This window comes from Paracoccidioides brasiliensis (assembly GCF_000150735.1).
Source record: "Paracoccidioides brasiliensis Pb18 unplaced genomic scaffold supercont2.6, whole genome shotgun sequence".
In the NCBI taxonomy this organism is placed as follows: Eukaryota; Fungi; Ascomycota; class Eurotiomycetes; order Onygenales; family Ajellomycetaceae; genus Paracoccidioides; species Paracoccidioides brasiliensis.
In genome coordinates, this window is record NW_011371363.1 from 588054 (window position 1) to 608850 (window position 20797).

Consider the following 20797-nt stretch of genomic DNA (forward strand, 5'->3'; position numbering starts at 1 on the left):
TCAGAAAACTTAAATATTTAAAAAGTTAATTATGATAATAGTAAAATTAAAACAATCTGATTAAATATTAATAAATATTTAGTTCTTATGAAAACTAAGTATATTTATCTAAAATATTAAATAAAAAATAGCAAATCTTTTATATAAATTATCAAATAAGTTTTTATAAAAATTAATATAAATTAAAATAAAAAAAATAATAAAATTTCTTGAAAAAAAATAATAAAAGTAAGAGTAAAAAATCAATAATAATATATTTAAAATATATAATTACTTTAAGAATTATCTATATTTATAAAGAAAAAGTTTTTAATTTGAAGAAATAAAAATAAAGATGAAAAGAATAGTTTAAATTTGATATATTATGAAGTAAATATTCTATATAGTTAATAAAGAGTATATATTCCCATAATTAAACTAAAAATATTTTAGTTTTAAACCTAGATCAGAAGCTTTTATATTATATCTTATAAAGAAGTTGTTATAATTAAGTTTTAAAAAGTTGATATGTTAAAAATGATAGATAAAAAACTGCAATTCGTACTATAGCTGTAGAAAATATTAACCAATTTACTGAGGGGACAAATGTAACGGGCTAACGCCTGATTAGTAGTTCCTTTCGTAACCAAAACATCCCACTCGCCAGTCTCGTACGATCGGATCAAACACGAATCAAACATGGATCAAACATTTCATTTACCAGTCGTATGATCGGGCTATCCTTCTTCCGCCCTGATTCCTCCGCTGCATTATTCGTTCTTGCGAATCCACCCTCACGAATTCTTCCGTTTCCTTCCCTAATAATTCGACCCTTGTGGCTAGGAAGTGCTAGGACCATCTTCGGTAGCAACGTCTGCAACAATAAAAATCTAATTGAATGATACCTACGGAGTGCTGTATTTTAAGTTAAAGATTAATCTTATAGGTTTATTTAGCTAGTGCATCCAACCGCGAAATACTCAAAACAAGCCCTTCTTCAAATTAAAGGACGAAGATCGGAAAGCTAGCAGATAGCTGAGCAATTGATCCAATTTTCAACAGATTTGAGCCAGAGGTGGTTGAGAAATTCGACATAACACCACTAACTACTGCAAATCTTATGAAATTTGACTACAGTCCGGCTGTTATTTGTTTCCTTTGAATTGAAGAGAAAACTTTGTCGATGTCCCATTCATACCTACCAAGTCTCACATACGTACTGCCCTTTCAAAATGAGCTAGCTCTTTTACCTGGCAAAAAAGTGACAGTTCAGAGAAGATTTATTTTATTTTTATTTTTTTATTTTTATTTTTTTTTTTAAGCAAAATTGCATGCAAAATTCTCATTCTATAAATCTTTCTTAAGAAAGCTTAATTTGAATTAAAAATTTTAATATTCAGAATTGAACTTTTGGATATTTATGCATATAATTTTAAACTGATATAAAGATCTAGTTTAAGCAAAAATCTTGATCTAAGATTTTAAATGAAAAAACCTCAGTATAAAATTTAGATATTCATTAATTTCATATATCATATAGTTATATAAGTGTATTTTCTTACCTATGTGGCTGAAGGGTTTGAGTGCGGCTGCTAGGTGGCACTTGACATGACGTGGAAAATCAAAAGCCGTGGGTTCAAATCCCACAAGGGTAGTTACCTCAAATCTGATGAGATATTATTCAAATATCAGGCACGTCAACTGGCCCACATTAGATGACACCTGATTGGTATCTTTGGTACCATCAGTTAAACTAGCTGCGGGGCTACTCCACATGCAAATTGTCACCATTTCTAAGCTGAAGATCATTGTAGTTAACTAGTTAGCTATTGTAAATTACTTATTAATTTTACATTTGATGAAGTTTTAAATATTTATTTATTATAAATATATTATAGTTAATAATAATATTAATATATAAAAATTAAAAAAAAAATTAAAAAAAATATTATAATTTATTAAATAATTTATTTTTATTATATAATATTAATATTTTATAATTTTAAATATAATGATATATATATGCTAATAAGAGTCTTTTCTCTTGATTGAGAATTTTCTTGCTAAAGGGGTTAGGCATATTGAATGATTCAAGTAAGTTAGGAGTTTGGGATGAAAAGGTGAGTGATTGGAGTGGTGTAAGTGGTGGAATATGTTAACCAATGAACCAATGTTAACTAGTTTACTAGTTTAACTATAACTAGTTAGTTAACCATAATTAATGCTTAATAATTTTCAACGTGGGATACATGGGAAAATCAAATTCACAACCTTGGAATACATTGTTGCAGTGATCAACCTATAGACACAAAGAACATGCATCCATACAAGGTGCTACTATCGACCATGGAACCTGGAGACGATAAGGTCTTTACTGCAGCACAGGGATGCAATACTAAATATATAAAATAAAACATAAAATAAAATTGGAAAGCCGATCTATTCCTCGATAATCTATATTGATAGTTTATGGGAAGTCTTCGATGGTTCATCTCTTGACCCCTTTCATATGCTTATAAATTGCAATCCTTGGAACACATAAAACCAAATCCACGGTTTCGTGGATCTCCACTCCGAGCTAAATATGCTAACTCACTCTCAGATATTATAGAAGAAAGACCCAGAGGCTGGAACGGACCCACGAACGGATGAACGGCCTTTGTTTTGCTGTAATTAAGCAACCGTTTTTTGTTTACGAGATACACACACCATCTGTTCCATCCCTGGGCGAATCCTGATATTGTTTCGCTCCTAAGGACTGCTAGGAGCATAAGACGATGCTACAAGACTTTAACACATGCTAAGAAGATGCCAGCTCCGTCTCTCAGCACGACTTGCGGGAATGGTCCGAATGTTGCTCTTCCTGTGATGCATGGTAGAACACATCCATGGAACCCACAACAGATACGGAGTCCATACATACACCCACGGTTTCTGAAGCGCGGTTTGCTCCGCCATCCATCATCGAGCCAGCTGGACAAGAGGAGAATAATACAATAAGTGCCTGTCTAGTAATAGACGAAAGAGACTAAATTAAAATTACAGACCCGCAGACAACGCATGCCTGAGGAATGCATTGAATGAAATGAACGTTGGATTCGATTCTCCAACTTTCTGATGGATCCAGTGGGGATACCAGGTGCCAGATACCAGACACCAGACCGTTGAAAAGTAGTAACGTACTCCATGATTGAGCGGGGATATCATGGCCGGCTGGTATCGAGATCAATATGTATTTTGATAAACTTAGGTATCGTGGAACCCAGGCCGCATTCGAATGTTTGTTTAGCTCATGACGAACCTTGATGTTCTCTTGCAGCCTCACAAACGGAGGAGACCATGCTATCCAGCCTAAGATCTATTCGGCCAGGAGGAGCAGTGTTTGTTCCTCTCTCCAGTTCATCCTTGACAACGATCTCAGACATATTTTCTCGCCTGGATCCAGCCATGCTGAAGTACTGCGAGCGCTACAACAGAGGGCAATGGCATGCCGCTATCAAGAATGAAAGCTCATGATGCAAGATATCCAGACGTTATTCAGACGAGATATTCGAAATATACCGACTAATTTACCACTTATTCAGTGGCGATGCAGAACTGTGGAGTGTGGAATCATATTACTGCCTATTTTTAGCGGCACCACAGTCTCCATCCGTGTCCCTGTTTTCCCTGCGCCTATCTCTTCTTCTCTTTTTTCTATTTCTACAGCTTCTTCCTCTTCTTCCTTCCTCTCTTCTTCTCACCTCACTGTTGTATTCTTTTACACCATCCACCGTCGATTTTCCGGCTTTCCAACCGAGTCCATTCGTTAATTTTGTCTCTCGTCGGTGCTAATATCTCCTCTTTCGTTCTTTATATAAAACCACCACTCCCTCAATTAATACGAGTCTTGTCTAAATCTTTATACTCAAGTTTAATAATTTTCAGTTCTTTCACAATGCGTTTCGCACATATTGCTTCCTTGGCGGTCCTCATCGCCAGCGCGACTGCTAGCGTCAAGCGGCAAGTTGGCGAGAACGGCCGGGGGGGATCACGCCATCCAGAAGATCCAACTACAACAGATGTCTGGACCGTCCCTACAACCACTTATCCAAGTGACCATACAGAAAACAGGCCAACTCGCTTCTCATTTTCATTTACATTTCCAAGTTTTACCATTGTTTTTCCAACTGGTCGTCCGACGACCACATATCCGACCTCATATCCGACCACATACCCGACCACATACCCGACCACATACCCGACCACATATCCGACCACGTACCCGACCACGTACCCGACTACGTACCCGACCACGTATCCGACCACATACCCGACCACGTACCCGACCACGTACCCGACCATGCATACAAGTACCACTACGTATCCAATTGGATCTGGACATCTGGCCAAGCATTCAACTGGATCTGGACATCCAACCAAGTATCCAACTGGATCTGGACACCCAACCAAGTATCCAACTGGACATCCAGCCAAGCATCCAACTGGATCTGGACATCCGGCCAAGCATTCAACTGAATCTGGACATCAAACCAGGTACCCAACTGGATCTGGACACCCAACCAAGTATCCAACTGGATCTGGACATCAAGCCAGGTACCCAACTGGATCTGGACACCCAACCAAGTACCCAACTGGATCTGGACATCCGGCCAAGCATTCAACTGAATCTGGACATCAAACCAGGTACCCAACTGGATCTGGACATCCGGCCAAGCATTCAACTGGATCAGGACACCCAACCAAGTATCCAACTGGATCTGGACACCCAACCAAGTATCCAACTGGATCTGGACACCCAACCAAGTATCCAACTGGACATCCAGCCAAGCATCCAACTGGATCTGGACATCCGGCCAAGCATTCAACTGAATCTGGACATCAAACCAGGTACCCAACTGGATCTGGACACCCAACCAAGTATCCAACTGGATCTGGACATCCAACCAAGTACCCAACTGGATCTGGACATCCGGCCAAGCATTCAACTGAATCTGGACATCCAACCAAGCATTCAACTGAATCTGGACATCCAACCAAGTACCCAACTGGATCTGGACATCCGGCCAAGCATTCAACTGAATCTGGACATCAAACCAGGTACCCAACTGGATCTGGACATCAAGCCAAGCATTCAACTGAATCTGGACATCCGGCCAAGCATTCAACTGAATCTGGACATCCAACCAAGCATTCAACTGAATCTGGACATCCAACCAAGCATCCATCTGGACATCCGGAGCCTACAACACATCATCCAGCATCCCACCCTACCACTCATTTCCCAACTGGACAACAAACCACGTCGTACCCACTCACCACCACTACTGTTACAGTCATCACCACTTACTGCCCGGATCCTACCACTGTTACCTTTGGCACGACCACCTATACAGTTACGAAGGTATGCTTTCTCCATTTCACCCGTTTCACGTAATCCATACTAATTACATATTTTTTCAGCCCACCACGTTGACCGTTACCAGTACAGTTACCGCTACGATTTCAGTCACCACCACTTACTGCCCGGATCCTACCACTGTTACCTTTGGCACGACCACCTATACAGTTACGAAGGTATGCTTTCTCCATTTTCACCAATTTCACGTAATCCATACTAATTACATATTTTTTCAGCCCACCACGTTGACCATTACCACTTACGTTACCAAGCCGTGCTCAAGATGGTATGTTTCCCCCTCCACTCCTTTCCCCCACCTTCTTGAGTACAATGAACCAACTAACGCGCCTCAGCTCTACAATAACCCATTCCTATCCCTCACATCCTCACAAAGCCTCCCCTTCAACTCTAGTCCCAACTTCCTCGAGCGGTCCCAAGACCTCAACTTATCCAACGAAGCCCTATACCACCAGCCCAGCTGACCCTGGTGCCAAATCCACCAGCTACCCCCCAGCTGACCCTGGTGCCAAATCCACCAGCTACCCCCCAGCTCACCCTGGTGCCAAATCCACCAGCTATCCCCCAGCTGACCCTGGTGCCAAATCCACCAGCTACCCCCCAGCTCACCCTGGTGCCAAATCCACCAGCTACCCCCCAGCTGACCCTGGTGCCAAATCCACCAGCTACCCCCCAGCTGACCCTGGTGCCAAATCCACCAGCTCCCCCCCAGCTGACCCTGGTGCCAGCCCTACCGGCAACCCCGCCGGCCCAACCCCATCTGTCCTTCCGTTCACAGGTGCTGCTTCACGGGCTGTTGCTGGTGCTGGTGTTGGTCTTGCTGGCTTGATGGCATTGGCCGCTTATCTTTTGTAAGCGGAGCGATATGGTGTTTTTTTGGGGTGTTCATTTGGTTGATTTTTAATGGGATTGAAGATGAAGGCAAGTTGGGAGTGGAGGTGTGTAAAGAGAGCAGTGGGAGTTGTGTTGTGTTTGATCAAGGATTCGACATGCGAGTGCATGTTCCTGGTCTCCTCCTTTCATCCTGCTTCAAATTCTATTTATTATCCTCCTTACGCATACATATATGACTTTTCATTTCTCAAAAATAGTTTGTCTGCTACTTGAGCCGGAGTTAGCTTTTTGAGGCGTCAGCCAACTTCATACATAGACGTCCAATTATCGTCTGTTGGAATTTCTTTCATATTAATACTGCTGTATTTGTAGTTATTTCAACTTGTTATTTCCACAATGTGTGTAGGTATCAATTATTAGATTATGAGAAGTTGGAATGGTTAATGGGATCTCAACTTTTATTTATAGTTGTCCAATTGATATTTTAGAGAACAGTAACTAGTTAGTTTACTTAACTGCCAGATAACATATTTCTTGTGCTCTTTTATTTATTCAGTTATTATTATCTCTTTCTTGCTTCTAGTTTTATATTTGCTTGGATGTATCGCTGACCTTCTACATTTAATCGAAACAACAAGGACGGAGGGGCCATCCATATCCCAAATTACCACGGGATAAGCGACAAGCAAGCATATATCTCGATCCATTGGTCCCTTGCCAAATTTAAAAGGTCTTGGAAGAGCATGGAAAGTATTAGTTTATCCCAACGAGCCCGTTTAATTTAACGAGCGGGTTAGTTAACTAAATAGCTGACTGGATGTTGCCGCAGAGGTCAGTTCTCAAGCAGCAAACCGCACCGCACAGGACACAAGGACGCAGCTTGTCCAAACTCCTGCCTACAGTTGAGCATCGTTATCAGCAGTTAATATAGGAAGTCAGGGGAGCAGATTCAGCCAAAGAGAGGACTCAGTCGGCAGCTTGCATTCGTTCATCCTGTTGCAATCCAACTTGTTAACTAGTTATTTGTTAAGCTGCCGTGAACAAAGCTAGCCGCCAGCTTTCCCCGGATTCCATCCACATCCACACAGCGCGAAGCATATTTCTAGGGAGTTATCCATGGGATCCAGAGTGACAAGCTGTGTTCCTCCCGTTGCTTATTCCATCCAGTTTGGAGTGTTTCCATATTCGCAACGCTCTCCTACCTCGTTCCTCCACCGTGCTTCATCCCGTCACCTTCGTCTGAGCTTGTGGAAGCTTTTACGGGGTCTATGTGACAGTTTGCCGCATAAGGATTGGGGTAGTTATCATCCTTCTGTTGCTATTTCACAAGAAGAGGGTGATCTTCTCCATGGTTCGCTCGGCTTGTTAACCTCTTCCCCCCGCAGCTGTGGTTGTTGCACCGGACGACGTTGACTAGCAGGGGATAAAAACCTGGCTCGTGTGTCCCCTGGTAGATTACTGTACGTATATAATCAATTCTTCTTCTGTGTGCAAGATTCACGGCACGTAAGGCCTCATCCCAACTTGCTGCTTTTGCTTGTCTCTCAGTGTGCTTGCTTGCCTCTCATATAAACATACAGAATAGTACCCCTTAAACAAAAGGTGTGAAAACCAATGGGAATCGCAACTGTCGCTTCCATGAAGAGGAGCCATGATGACGACGGCTTAAGATTGCCGACGATGTTGTCTATATCGAGGGGAAACCCCGAGAGGGACGTGAAAATAGGAATCGCAAGGATGAAGTTGACTGCTTCTCCCAGCTCACGCCAGAGGAGCTGGTGTTGCAGAAGAAAAATTGCGGTGCAAGCTCGATATACTAATAATGCCCATTGTCATCATCGTTTATCCCATGAACTATACTGATCGGTGTGTTCTTTTCCCCTCATCCATTCAATAGTTAACGATATGTCCATATCGACTCGTTCTGTTGCTCACTTCTTGTCAGAAACAACTCTGCCGCGGCACGTCAGTCCTGGAAGGCGATCTCAACCCTACTCTAAGCTTAGCGCTAGACGGGGCTTTCTATTCTCCTTGTTCCATATATTCTCATGCAGGTTCCACCTAACCTGCTGCTGAACTATGTCAACCTCCCGTCGCTGTCCCCAGGCTTCTTCACCACAGTGTGGGGACTTGCTTCTGCTCTGACATCCCTGTTCACGAATTATGGTCAGATTGTCGCATGTCTATTTCTTCTTGCTTTAGCTGGTGCGTTTCCAATAGAGAGATCTTCTGTAGTTGTCTCCCTGGAAGATAAGCATGTATTTCAAATTCGAACCAAAACTAGAGGCCCCTTTTTGGCTGGTATCATCTCAAAATGGTACACAAAAGAGGAACTTGCCCTGCACATGTCCATCTTCTACTCCGGTTCCCTCATCTCCGGTGCCTTCGGCAACCTCATTGCTGCCGGCATCCTCAAGTGTCTCAACGGCACCCGCGGACTGGCACCTTGGCAGTGGCTCTACATTATTGAGGTTCGCCATAACCTGCTTCATCGGCTTAATCATCTGCATTATTCTTCCAGACTTCCCAGACACCTGGAAACTACTCGCACCGGAGCTCAGACGTGTCGCCAACAGACAGACGCCTTTCCATTGAATCCGCAGAAGTAGATGTCGACACGGGCTCTCGCGACATGAGCCAATTCACAGGCCTTATAACTCGTCTTTTCAGATCCAAAAACCCACATGCTCACCCTAGCGTACATGGCCTTAACCGACGCGAGCGTGTTCCAGAACCACTTCCCCACTCCAACCCTCCCGCTGGGGTACAGCGACGCCATCTGCCTTCTCCTCGGTCGCACCCCCTTACGTCTTCAGAGAAGCTTACAGACTCAATCATTCACATCTATCAGACTGTTTTGGTAACTGCTTCTGGCTCTTCATCTATTCCATTTCTATAGCTATAATTGACTTTATAATCTCTATGAAAACAGACAACAATGTCTTTGATCTGTGCTATTTCTTCTTTTTTTTAATGATGTTCATTCATCTTCACTATGAAAGGCATTTGCTATTCATGAGTTGTTGCATCAGCAATTCCATGACCATCTGTCAAATGCACTATTGTGCACACTTTTATAAATTCTGCAGGGAACTCAACACCTATATGGATAGCATTTACATATCATGATCAGAACAAGCTGTATTTCCTCCTGGTGCTGGGTGTAAGCATTAGCCTGTAGATTCTCATGACAGTCATGGTGTTGTCAATGAGACGGTAGTTGATCAGAAAGAATAGCAGCTAGAGAGGTTGGAGAAGATGGATGCACCTCTTAGTGAGCAGGGGATGGGAAAGACAGCTGAGATTTGAAGGAATTGAGCTTGAGAAGACAATTGATATTGTGGAATGGATTCATATATATATGATTTAAGTTCTCAGGTGACGGGATAAGTGCTTATTTTGAATTTTCCAGCTTGATATGTATATTCAATGAATGTTTTTGTCTGATCATGGATTATTGCTTCATCTCGCTTGATAGAATTCTTATGGTGCAGATGCCAAAATAGAGAAAAGGAGGTTCAAGCTGGTACATACAAACACTCCTACGGAAAGGCTGAAAGTGATTAAAACAACTAAAGAATGTATACAACATGAACACAAAGGCAACAAAAAGCAATTCCATACCATGCACTTGCAGGGAAAAACGTCCACAGATACAATCTGTAACCCCTAAACTCCTGAGGAAATTAGAAGGGCTAAAAAAAATGAATTTACAATTTCACACTTCCAACCCTCTTCTCCCTCTTCTCCCTCTCCCTCTCCACGAAATACTCCCTAACCCTCCTCCTCGCCACCTCCACAACCTCCGGGTCCTCCACCGTCGCCGGCACCGTAACCGCCTTTTCAAAATCTCCCGCCTCTACCGCATTCTCCACAAGCTCCCTCAGCACCCGTCGCAGCGTCTTCCCACTGCGTGTCTTCGGAATCATGCTCTTCCCGTTTCCGCCGTTCTGGATCATGCCACCCAGCGACGCAATGGCGCCGATTTGCTCGCGGACCAGCGCGTTTACGGCAGTGAAGAGGGACGCCGAGGGCATGGCGGGGATTGAAGTTGAAGACAAGGATGTGAATTGTGGAGGTTTTCTAAGTTGCACGAAGGCGAATGGGAGATGGCCTTTTAGAGGGTCTGGGATGCCGACGACGCTTGCTTCCACGATGTCTGGGTGTGAGAGTATGGCTTGTTCGATTGCGCCTGTTTTATGGTATAAATTGTTAGAATATGTCTTTTTCGTTGCTTGGTAAGTGAGTGGAGAGAGAGGTTATATTGTAGGGGTGTTTATATACGTAATACGAACCAGTACTAAACCGATGGGCAGCCACGTTGATAATATCATCAGTTCTGGCCATGACATGTACATATCCCTCGTCATCCACCATCCCCGCATCCCCAGTATCCACCCACCGCCCACCAAACCGCTTCAGATACCCCTTATAAAACCGCTCGTCATCACTAAACAACGTCGTAAACGCCGTTGGTGCCAATGGCATCGCCAGAACAATATTCCCCATAGTTCCATTCGGCACCTCATCTCCTTCATCATTGACGATACGCACATCGAAGCCTGGCATGGGTTTCCCCGCCGACCCAGCTTTGATAGGGAATGGCTGAATCACATTCCTGCTCCCATGTTCCAGGCCAATGGCACTACGCAGCGCGAGCCCGGTCATCGGTGACCCGGACTCCGAAGACCACCAGTTATCAATGACCATGGCGCCAGGGGCAGCGTACTTGTCAAGCAAATCCTGGTAGGTGCGGATAATGCTGGGCTCACTCCGTTCGCCAGCAAGGAAGAGGCCGCGCAAGTACTTCAGCCCCTTCCGTTTCCCAACTTCTTCAAAGTGACTGTTTTCCGGGTCCTCTTTACGAATAGCGCGAAGAGCGGTCGGGGCGGTGAAGAGGGTGTTTACCTTGTGCTTTTCTATGGTTCGCCAGAAAGTGCCTGCGTCAGGCGTGCCAACGGGTTTCCCCTCGAAGAGGACCGTAGTAGCCCCAGCCAACAGTGGACCGTAGAGAATGTACGAATGACCGACGACCCAGCCGATATCTGAAGAGCAGAACATGACGTCTCCGGGGCCCTTGATGTCGAAAAGGTATTTTATGGAAAGATTGAGGCCCACCGCGTGGCCCCCAGCCTCGCGAAGGACGCCTTTCGGGAGTCCCGTGGTTCCTAAATCAAGTATTAGAAGTCTATTATATAGAAACATTTTACGTAAATATCCCGAGTGACAACACACCACTGGTATATATAATATACAGTCCCTCCTGACTCTTTACGGGTACAGCCACAGCTCGAATATTTCGCCTCCTACCGCTCGTAACAATCCGCTGCCAATTCCTCTCGCCCTCCAGCTTCAACATGGGATTCCACCGCAGCTCATTCCGCTGCCAGACAATGACTTTTTCGGGCTTGAACGAGCTCTTAGCAATCGCTCCCTGGACTAAAGGTTTATAATTCATAATGCCCTTGCTTCCCTCGATTCCGCAGGACGCAGTCATTATGGCCCGTGGTTTCGATGCCTCAATGCGCTGGGCCAGCGATGTAGCAGCGAATCCACCAAAGACGGCAGCGTGGATGGCTCCCAGTCGTGCTATGGCGAGGGCTGCGAAGAGGGCGGCGGGTATCATGGGCACTGCAAAGCAGTTTTGTGACGACTATTAGCATGGTTGCATCCGTGTGGTATATTGCACATACATTGTACAGCATGCATTCACTCATCCATCCCCAACTACAACACAAAAACAACGAAGCATGATCAAAACAAAAGACCCTCATACTGTAAATCAAGACAACGTCCCCCTTCCTGACACCCTCCTCCCTCAACACCCCGGCCAACACCTCTACCTCCTCCAACAACTCGCTATACGTATACTGCTCCTGCACGCCCGTCACGGGCGACTCGTATATAATGGCCACATTGTCTCCATTGCCAGAGAGCACATGTCTATCAACGCAATTGTAGGTCGTAGAGATCTCGCCATCCGGGAACCAGGACCAGTGCTCGTGGCTGATGCCGCTGCGGGGAAGAACCTTGGTGGTCCGGCGCAGGCTGCAGGAAGGGGGTTTGTGCCAGTGTACTTGGGCGGCGTGGTGAGACCAGAACTGCTCTGGCGATCGGAGGGATAGGGAAAGGGTTGCGTCTTGAGGGTGGGAAACCATTGTGATCAATATCTACTCTTTGCCGGTGTTGCTGGCGCGGTTACAGGCGCTGGCACTGCTAATGTTGCTGCAGAGGGACGAGACCAGGACGAGGTAGAGATAAGAAGAGAGAAGGGGGTGCGTGCTGGTTGGTGTTGGGGGTGGGGTGTCCCGGGCAAGAGTATTAGTGTTGTTTTCTTCTTCTTCTATAACTCGAGAGGCAACTGTTGGTTGAAGCTCAGGTACCGGTGTCTCGGGGGGACGGACGCGGACTGGGGAATGCTAATCCGGCGAGGCAGCGGGTGAGCGGAGGTTGCACCGCAGCCCGTCGGAGGGGGGGAACTTGGGGGCAAACCGCCAATTTGAAATAGTCGCGGGAATTGGATGGATGCTGCAGAGAACCAAGAGAACGCTCATCGCCCGGTGGCAGTTGAGCAGATCTCATCCCGGGCGCTGGGTGATGTCCTGTCTGTTCTGCCGCGTTCCTACTGTCGTTTCTACTGTCGTTTCTACTGTCGTTGTCGTTGTCGTTGTCGTCCTACCGGTGAACTGGTTAGTTAACGTAATCAACCACCCAACGCCCGTTTACACTCAGCTGCAGGCAAAAATCACGAAATACAACCTTGAACCTGCGAATATCTACAACTTTGATGAGAAAGGATTCCTATTAGGATTCATTCACACCCTCAAACGTATTGTATCGATTAATTCGCTCAAATCGGGCCGTATGATAGGTGCCAGCCAGGATGGCAGTCGAGAATTCATAACACTACTTGCCTCAATTTGCGCAGATGGAACTTCGCTCCCACCTGCTCTCATATATCAAGGGGAATCAAGAGATATGCAAGATACTTGGCTCGAAGATTTTGATAGTGAAAAGGATCAGGCCTACTTCGCTGCTTCAGAAAATGGGTGGAGCAATGATGAATATGGGTTAATGTGGTTAAAGAAGATCTTTGAACCTCTTACAAAAAAGAAGGCAGGCCGCAGATATAGACTTCTTATATTGGATGGCCACTCATCCCATGTTAATATGGCATTCATCAATTACGCAGATTGGAATCGAATTCTACTCGCTGTCTTTCCTCCCCATTCTACACACCGATTACAGCCGCTAGATGTTGGGATATTTGGACCATTGGGTAAATCATATTCCAAACAACTGAATGAACGAATGAGAACTGGAATAGGATTCATACGCACTACAAAGAGGTCTTTTTGGCAGCTTTTTGACACTGCGTGGAAGGAGGCAGTTACATCTTCAAATATTGAAGCTGCATTTGCTGCTACTGGCCTACATCCATTCGATCCGGAACGCGTTCTTGAAAAGCTTCAAATACGACCTTGCACCCCCCCCCCCCCCCCCCGACGCAAGATATCAACCAAGAACACCTACTTCTATTGTTGGCCTGCGGAAATTGGTGAAGCAAGTCAAGCAACAGCAGCATCAAATATCTAATGATCTCAACTGGGTGATTCGTGCAGGGGAAAATCTTGCTCTTGATAAAGAGGTTCTTTTAATAGAGAATCGGCAGCTTCAAAAAGCTCTTAATCAAGAGAGGAGACGTCGCAAGCGTGGCAGGGCAATGGGGTTGCTAGATCCCTTGAATCCATAATTGGCGCAGTTCTTCTCGCCGGCAAAGGTGCAGAGCATCCGCGAGAATTTGGCGGCCTCAGAGGTTGCCAAAAAGGATGAGCAAGCTCGTAAGGAGGATGCAAAGCTGCAACGCACTATTCTTAAGGAACAGAAGGAGGCAGATATCATCCAGCAGAGGATGGAGCGGGAGGCAGATATCATCCAGCAGAGGATGGAGCGGGAGGCAGCTCGCCAGGCCACAAAACAACAAAAGGAAATGGATAAGGCCGCAAGAGCTGCTCAACGGCAGATTGACAAGGAGCTTAGAGATGAGAAAAAGGCTCAGGAGCAAAAAGAAAAGGAAGAACGAGCTGCCGTACGGCTACAATCATGATTGAATAAGAAGATGATTGAAGAATTCAAAAATCACCTTACTAATCGGGAAAGTAGACCCTTGATTTCGCAAAGAGTGGCTAAATCGCGTTTTCAGAGCCCTGCCAGGGTGCCCGCAGATCCACTGCCAGAGGGATATGACGATATTGCAATCTCTACTGGTTTAATGACTGCTTGCTCACTGAATCTGCCTCCACCCAAGATTTCATGTTCTGGGCGAGTTATTAAGCCAAACAAATGTTTACTGAATTAGCTATATATTTTTATATGTAATTTTCTATATATATTTTCATCCTATAATATATCATCTTAAAATCTAATTGCATTGTTGAAATAACGTTGAAAATATTTCATCATAGTGATGGCGAAATGGCGGGCGTTGGGTGTAAACGGGCGTTGGGTGGTGGATTACGTTATCTCTAACATCCCTTAGACCCGAACCCCAAGAAAGCCGAGGACATTTGGCCGGGGAATGATGAGGTTCAACCGAGCAATAATTTTAGAAGAGTGATAAAAAGGATACCGTACATGCAATCAATCAATCATCACAGGCGATGGATCTCATATATACCTGATAGAAATAGGAGAAACTTGATCCAAGCCGAATCAATCGTTAATCGTGCAATTGATGTATGGTCATACCAAAAAACATTTATTCATTTATTCATTTATCCCACGTATCTATCATTCGGTACTCTGCATCCCAAGGTCTATACAAAGAGAATGAGAAGAACACTAGAGAGCACACAATGGATAGAATTAAACCAGGATTGACAGCCCATTTCTTCTCATTCTTCCGCTCCATGTCTTTCCGTCATCTAGCCTCTCTGCAATGAACCGGGCCGCGCCGGATATGTAGAAAATGAAAATTCCACAAGACGACAACACACCATTCGGTAGCCAAGGGGAAACTAAAATGATAGAAATTTCGTGCATATTTTGACATAGGACCAATGCTAAGTTAGTTAGGCTATCTGCTTCATTGGTGTTGTTGTTATTATCTTTTGCCTGTCGCGTTCCAGCTCCTCAGCGCTCTGGTATGTTGCGGTAATCTCAGTAAACGCCATGGAAACACCTCCCCCTCCCATAGCCAATTCCCTATTCCCTATTCACTATTCACAAACAGAACGGTAGTTCTCCCGTATCGAGAGAAAAGAAGAATAAGGATCGAAAAACTAGGAATAAAATAAGTTCGTTTGAAAGGGATCGGGGAATCGGGGGATCGGGGGTTGGGGGGGGGGGGGGGGGGGGGGGGGGAACGAAGAGAGCAAGGAAAGGGGATGAACAAGGAACGAAAAGACATAGGGCATTTGTAACAGTGGAAAGGAAGGGATATAAGTAGGGAATGAAAGGTAATATCATATCGAAAACATCCTTCTATCATCGTTGGTGGTGGTGAAGAGAATTGTGCCATCTGCTCCAGCCTTTCAAAAGTAAAAAGAGATAAACCGGGGGTTGGGAAGGGAAACAATATCTCTCAAAATTTTCAAACGACAAGGGTACTCGGAGAGAGGCAGACGAGAGCGAAAAGGAGGGAGAAATAGGGTCCGAAGATGACGTCAAATGAATATGGAATAAAAAGGAGAGAAACTCGAAAATCCTTGAAATGCCGGTAACACCGTAGCTGGAGGAAAATGAGCACACAAGACACACAGATAGATACATGACGCGCGCACACACAGCCTTTCTTTAATGGAAATGCAACCCTGATTGAAGATCACCTGCGTAGCTTTTGATTTTTTTTGTTAGATTTTTTTAGATTTTTTTTATTTTTATTTTTTTGGAGAAAAAAATAAAAATAAAAATTTAGTTCAAAGTTTCATTGTTCAGCCCGTCGTATCCACCACTCTTTGCTCATACGAGAACTAACAAGAGAGGGCAAATAAGCATAAACATAGACAAAAGGCAAGGGAGAAAGCCAATTCAGACCATCTCAAGTTAATGCGCCGGAATAATGGGAGGAGAGAAATATAGAAGTGTGGAAAAGGATTGGGCCAGGGGAGATATCTGAGAGGTGCGAGAGACAGGTGGAATAACCGGCAAAGAGTAGCCATCCTGATCCGATATGTAGATAGCATGCTTCCGATATAGTTTGTTAATATTGCTAGTTTAGAGGCACGGTTGCTCAAGGTGGTTAGAGCGGTTGCATGATAGATGCCATTCGTTAGAGGAGATGGTGGTTAGAGTAAAGGAGATAAGATGAAATAGATATAGATGCGCCTGAATTCAACGAAATCCGCCCACCAACATACAATCTTAATAGAGATGAAAAGAGGTCGGAGATAAGAGGGTAGAGGATGGTGGTTATATCGGTTAGGGATTGAGATTGTTCGTTTTTTTCGCTTTTCGTTTTTTTTTTTTTTTCCTTTTTTTTTTTCTCTAAAAAAGTTTATGGGAGAGCTCCATCATTTCCCTCTTTCCACACTTTTCAAAGAATCAGACACTTGATACTGCTCCTGTGCGTCTTAGGACGATCGGTTCGGAATTTCGTGGTGTGTTCCTGGCCATTGTCCTTCTGCGTGCCAGGGCTTCTGTTAAGTGTCTGTCGAGTACCCTGTTGCTGTCGTTGTTGCCTAAGCAGGCGAACTACATCGTAAAACGCTTTCTCAACATTGATGCAGTTCTTTGCAGAGGCTTCGACGAAGTCGCATCCAAGCTCCTTGGCCAACGCAGACCCTTCTTGCGATGAGACGGCCCGCTCAATGGCCTTGTCGCTCTTGTTTCCCACAAGCATCACTGGAACTTTCATACCAGGGGTCGGCGGGTTCATGGGCGATGTAAGGTAGCTGACTCCCGTTGGGGACCCAGAGCTTGCAGATTCCTTCACTAATTGGATCTGGTGGTGAAACTTCTGTATCCGGGTGAACGAGGAGCGTGATGTGATACTGTAGACTAGCACGAAACCCTCACCGTCTCTAATCCATTGGTCCCTCAAAGCGGTATACTCTTCCTGTCCCGCAGTGTCAAGCACCTCGAGCATACATGCCTGCTGGTCAATGACAACCTGTTTACGGTACGAATCTTCAATTGTTGGGTCGTATGTCTCGACGAAATGGTTTAGACAAAGCTATTGTAATGTAAGCGTGTCGTCAATATTAACTCTCCATTCATCTAACTCAAATAGGGAGGGCCGGTCTGGTAGTATGAAACAAACCTGAATAGTAAGCGCGGTCTTGCCAACACCTCCATCTCCCAGCACCACCAACTTGTAGAGCTTCATTTTCCCAGCCATTGCTGCGGAAATTGCAACGCGTAGCCGCCAGTTAAATTGTCAAATCGAGAATGCCTTACTAGCAAAGGAGAAAAGTAGGGGGATGAAAGGAACGGTTGGATATGATTTGTTTATATTTTGGTTTAACAGAGTCCCACGTCTTTCGGACTATTGGTGAGGAGCTGGATCTCCGGTGGGATGCAACAAACGCCAGTAAAATAGCACAGATTGATATCGATAAGGAAATGAAACGGTAGCGGCAGGCAATTACTAGAATGCCAAGATCCGCGAATAGTAAACTTGTGAGGAGTGGGAAGATTTAAGACAGCTCTGTCCGCAGGTTTCTTCAGGCGACAAGTTTCAGATACGAACTGCAGACAAACAGCAGTTAGCACAAGGGTCAATAGGCTAGAACTGAAGAGTTTGAGGTTAAGACCAAGGTCACGAAAAGGATGTCTGGAAAGAGACAGATATCTAAAACTCTCGACGGACATCATGGAAAAGAGAAGAGCAGGCCAGGGATCAACCACACGCAAGAAATACGACACGGCGATAGGCTTTTGAGGCTGCACAACGGCGGGTCATAAGGAGCTTACCTCTGTGCCAATGAATGGAGAAGGTCGAATGAGAGTTACACACTGGCAAGCAGAGGCGTATATGTGTAAAAACAGAAAGTTTTAGTAAAGTAAAACCAGAAAGTGTCCGGTGGATTGCTCTGACTTGTCCGAGGTCGCACTCAGCAAGCGGGAGCACCTCTCTGGAGATGCGAGGTCACAGGCAGATGGGTGAGGAGAGGTAGGATCCGCAATATGTGGGTGGAGATGATTGAGGAGTGTAGAGAATTCCGACTTCTTTCCAGCAAGCAGCCAACAGGGTGGTTTGAGAACAAGATAGAGAAGAGCAGAGCAGAGCAAAAGATGAGGTGAGGTTGAGTTTGAGGTTGACAAGACGTTGAAGAAGAAGAACAAGAAGAAGAATAAGTTAGGGCATCCAAAAGCCACCGCCAGCACGTGAGGGACTCGGCAAGCAGAGGAACCAGAGAGGAGAAGAAACAGAACAACCGGCAACTAATGAATAACAACATAATAATAATTACAATAGTCCCTAGACAAATTAACTCTGCGGAATGGAATAAAGGATAAGCAAGAGCCGGGATAATAGAGGATGATAGGGTTGTATTCCTATTATTGTTATTTATTCCGTTTATTATTCTTTCGATTGATACGGTTTTTATTCTATAACTAAATCCTGCAGGTGTGGCTCGTGGGTTCCTAACTAACGCGCCCAGGCCCTGCAAGACTGCCTAGGAACGCCGAGACGACAGGGTCCGCTCCAGTTAAGAATGCTCCAATGCTTCAGTTAAACCACCCCCCAATGCCCCCCAATTTTCCCCTCCCCCCCGGGTTTTGGGATCCAAGGCAAAAAAAAAATAAATAATAAAAAATAAAAAAAAACCACATCTCTGACGAGGTTTTAACTGAAAATGAGGGGGAATTCAAAACTCGGCGCATCCTCTTGGCCCTTTAGCTAGTTAACCTTAATTCACTTTTTGCGCTTTTTGCTCTTCCCAGTCAGTCGCCACTATTATTCTCAGCTCCCTGCTTTTAGTTGCTCTCCCTGGTCATCCCTGGTGTCCGTTGTGTCGTCTGTCCGCGTTCTTGGGCTTCCTGTTATTTGCTCAGCCTTTTACCATCTGCTATCACGCCTCATATGTGGGAAGATACCCCTGACGAGAGGCAGCGGCTCTCATAAATCCACGGATGCCAGAAACGTTGGGAATCCCGGACCTCAAATGTTTTGACTCTTATCTCTTCTTCGAAGAACTTGTCGAAGGCGCGTTTTTAGATTGTTATTTTGTCAATATCAAAATGAATAGCGGGCAGCAGACGGAAAGATATTAGAGTAATACTGCAAATTGGTAGGGAGTAAGGGCCTTGGGGTTTTGTTCAGCCCGTTTTTATAAGTATTTACTCCCTGGTTACAGATATAAAAATTATTCTCTGAGGGTTTTCAAAACCAGGAGAGAAAAACATAGAGCCACATGTTAATTTTTCACAACTTCTTCACGCCACTTTATCAAATCTTTCCTCCTCCATCCCAACCAACTAATGGTGTTGTGGTTCCATGATCTATCGCAATCAGCTGCGAAACGGGATTTCCTCAGCTTCTCCAGGTCGAAGGTCAATCAAAAAGCACTAACAGCCTTTTTAAAGAAAGTTTGCACCCGGTGGCTTCTGCCAACTCCACAAAATGGCCCACAAAAATATTTTCAATTTCGTTTCTCCACTTCTTGCCATGCGGCACGCCGCACAGGGTTTACAGCCCAAAACTATAGACAGATCCGCTCGAAGTTGCTGACAAGTTTCCCGCGTTTCCCCATCTGCCATCTTCGGCCTTCCAAATTTATACTTGCCAGTATACTACGCATTAACTGACTCTTTATCTCTGCCACAGCATAACAGCTCTTCAGACCGAAGGCCTCGAGTTTACCAAACGAGGGAATAATATGCACGCACTGAGGAGCTAAGAAAAAGGGTTTAACGGCTACCTTTGTTTTTGAATTAACTATATTCTTGTCGCACGATTGGCCTTTTTAATTTGGCTTTCCGCCAGAAAGTAACCTGTTCATTCCGTACTGTTGAGCATTGAATGATGCGGAGGGTGCAATCATGATCCTCAATGCACATGGCTTTCTTGGCTGCCTCACCGGTTTGCTCGTTCGTCTGGCTCTCTGATCGCAAAAGCTCAAAACGTCAAGGCGTTTTTCCATCTCCGCTTCTCTCCCTCCGCATCATTGGCTGTTAAAGTAGCTAGCTAGTTAATGGCGGTATTCTTTCCTGTGTTTAGTTGCTGAGCAGGGTCCGCACGACCCATCAGCAGAATACATCCGTTCCGGTGCCTTTTTTTTCTTTTTCTTTTTCTCTCTTTTCATTTTTATTGTGGAATTGATCATGTCGATAGCAGTGCTCCATATTTCTCGCAGGCAGGTTCCACAAGAACAAAACATCCAGAGGTGGGGGGTGAGTGGAGATTTCTTTCGTTTTGCCATATTTTTGTGCAGTGGCCGCATCGACAAAACCCTTGACCATTTCGGCGGGCGGGACTACTCCGCTCGTTCGAGGGACGAGAAGCACACTAACTAACTAGAGTCTGAAGCCCTGACAAAATCCAAGCAGAACAGCGAAGTGGGACGGACAGCTTGACCCGGAGAGGAACTAGTTGGCTCTTTTTTTTTTTTTTTTTTGGGG

At 44.8% G+C, this 20797-nt stretch overlaps 5 protein-coding genes across 5 annotated transcripts; 2 read left to right on the forward strand and 3 right to left on the reverse strand.

Annotated features, from left to right (window-relative positions):
- Positions 1–3007: 3007 nt before the first annotated feature.
- PADG_05278 (uncharacterized protein) lies at positions 3008–3428 on the reverse strand (the record flags this gene model as incomplete). Its single annotated transcript, XM_010762368.1, has 2 exons — positions 3008–3192; positions 3281–3428. 2 exons carry the CDS (start codon positions 3426–3428, stop codon positions 3008–3010), a joined length of 333 nt encoding a protein of 110 aa, XP_010760670.1.
- A 488-nt stretch (positions 3429–3916) lies between these two features.
- Positions 3917–6253, forward strand: PADG_05279 (uncharacterized protein; the record flags this gene model as incomplete). Its single annotated transcript, XM_010762369.1, has 4 exons — positions 3917–5383; positions 5443–5556; positions 5617–5666; positions 5734–6253. 4 exons carry the CDS (start codon positions 3917–3919, stop codon positions 6251–6253), a joined length of 2151 nt encoding a protein of 716 aa, XP_010760671.1.
- Positions 6254–8280: 2027 nt separating this feature from the next.
- On the forward strand, positions 8281–9131 carry PADG_11907 (uncharacterized protein; the record flags this gene model as incomplete). The annotated part of the gene is made up of 2 exons (XM_010762826.1): positions 8281–8703; positions 8754–9131. The coding sequence occupies 2 exons, from the start codon at positions 8281–8283 to the stop codon at positions 9129–9131; spliced, it is 801 nt and encodes a 266-aa protein (XP_010761128.1).
- Positions 9132–9942: 811 nt separating this feature from the next.
- PADG_05281 (uncharacterized protein) lies at positions 9943–12390 on the reverse strand (the record flags this gene model as incomplete). Its single annotated transcript, XM_010762643.1, has 4 exons — positions 9943–10424; positions 10528–11400; positions 11468–11863; positions 12009–12390. The coding sequence occupies 4 exons, from the start codon at positions 12388–12390 to the stop codon at positions 9943–9945; spliced, it is 2133 nt and encodes a 710-aa protein (XP_010760945.1).
- A 4376-nt stretch (positions 12391–16766) lies between these two features.
- On the reverse strand, positions 16767–17570 carry PADG_05282 (uncharacterized protein; the record flags this gene model as incomplete). The annotated part of the gene is made up of 2 exons (XM_010762644.1): positions 16767–17405; positions 17493–17570. 2 exons carry the CDS (start codon positions 17568–17570, stop codon positions 16767–16769), a joined length of 717 nt encoding a protein of 238 aa, XP_010760946.1.
- Positions 17571–20797: the final 3227 nt, after the last annotated feature.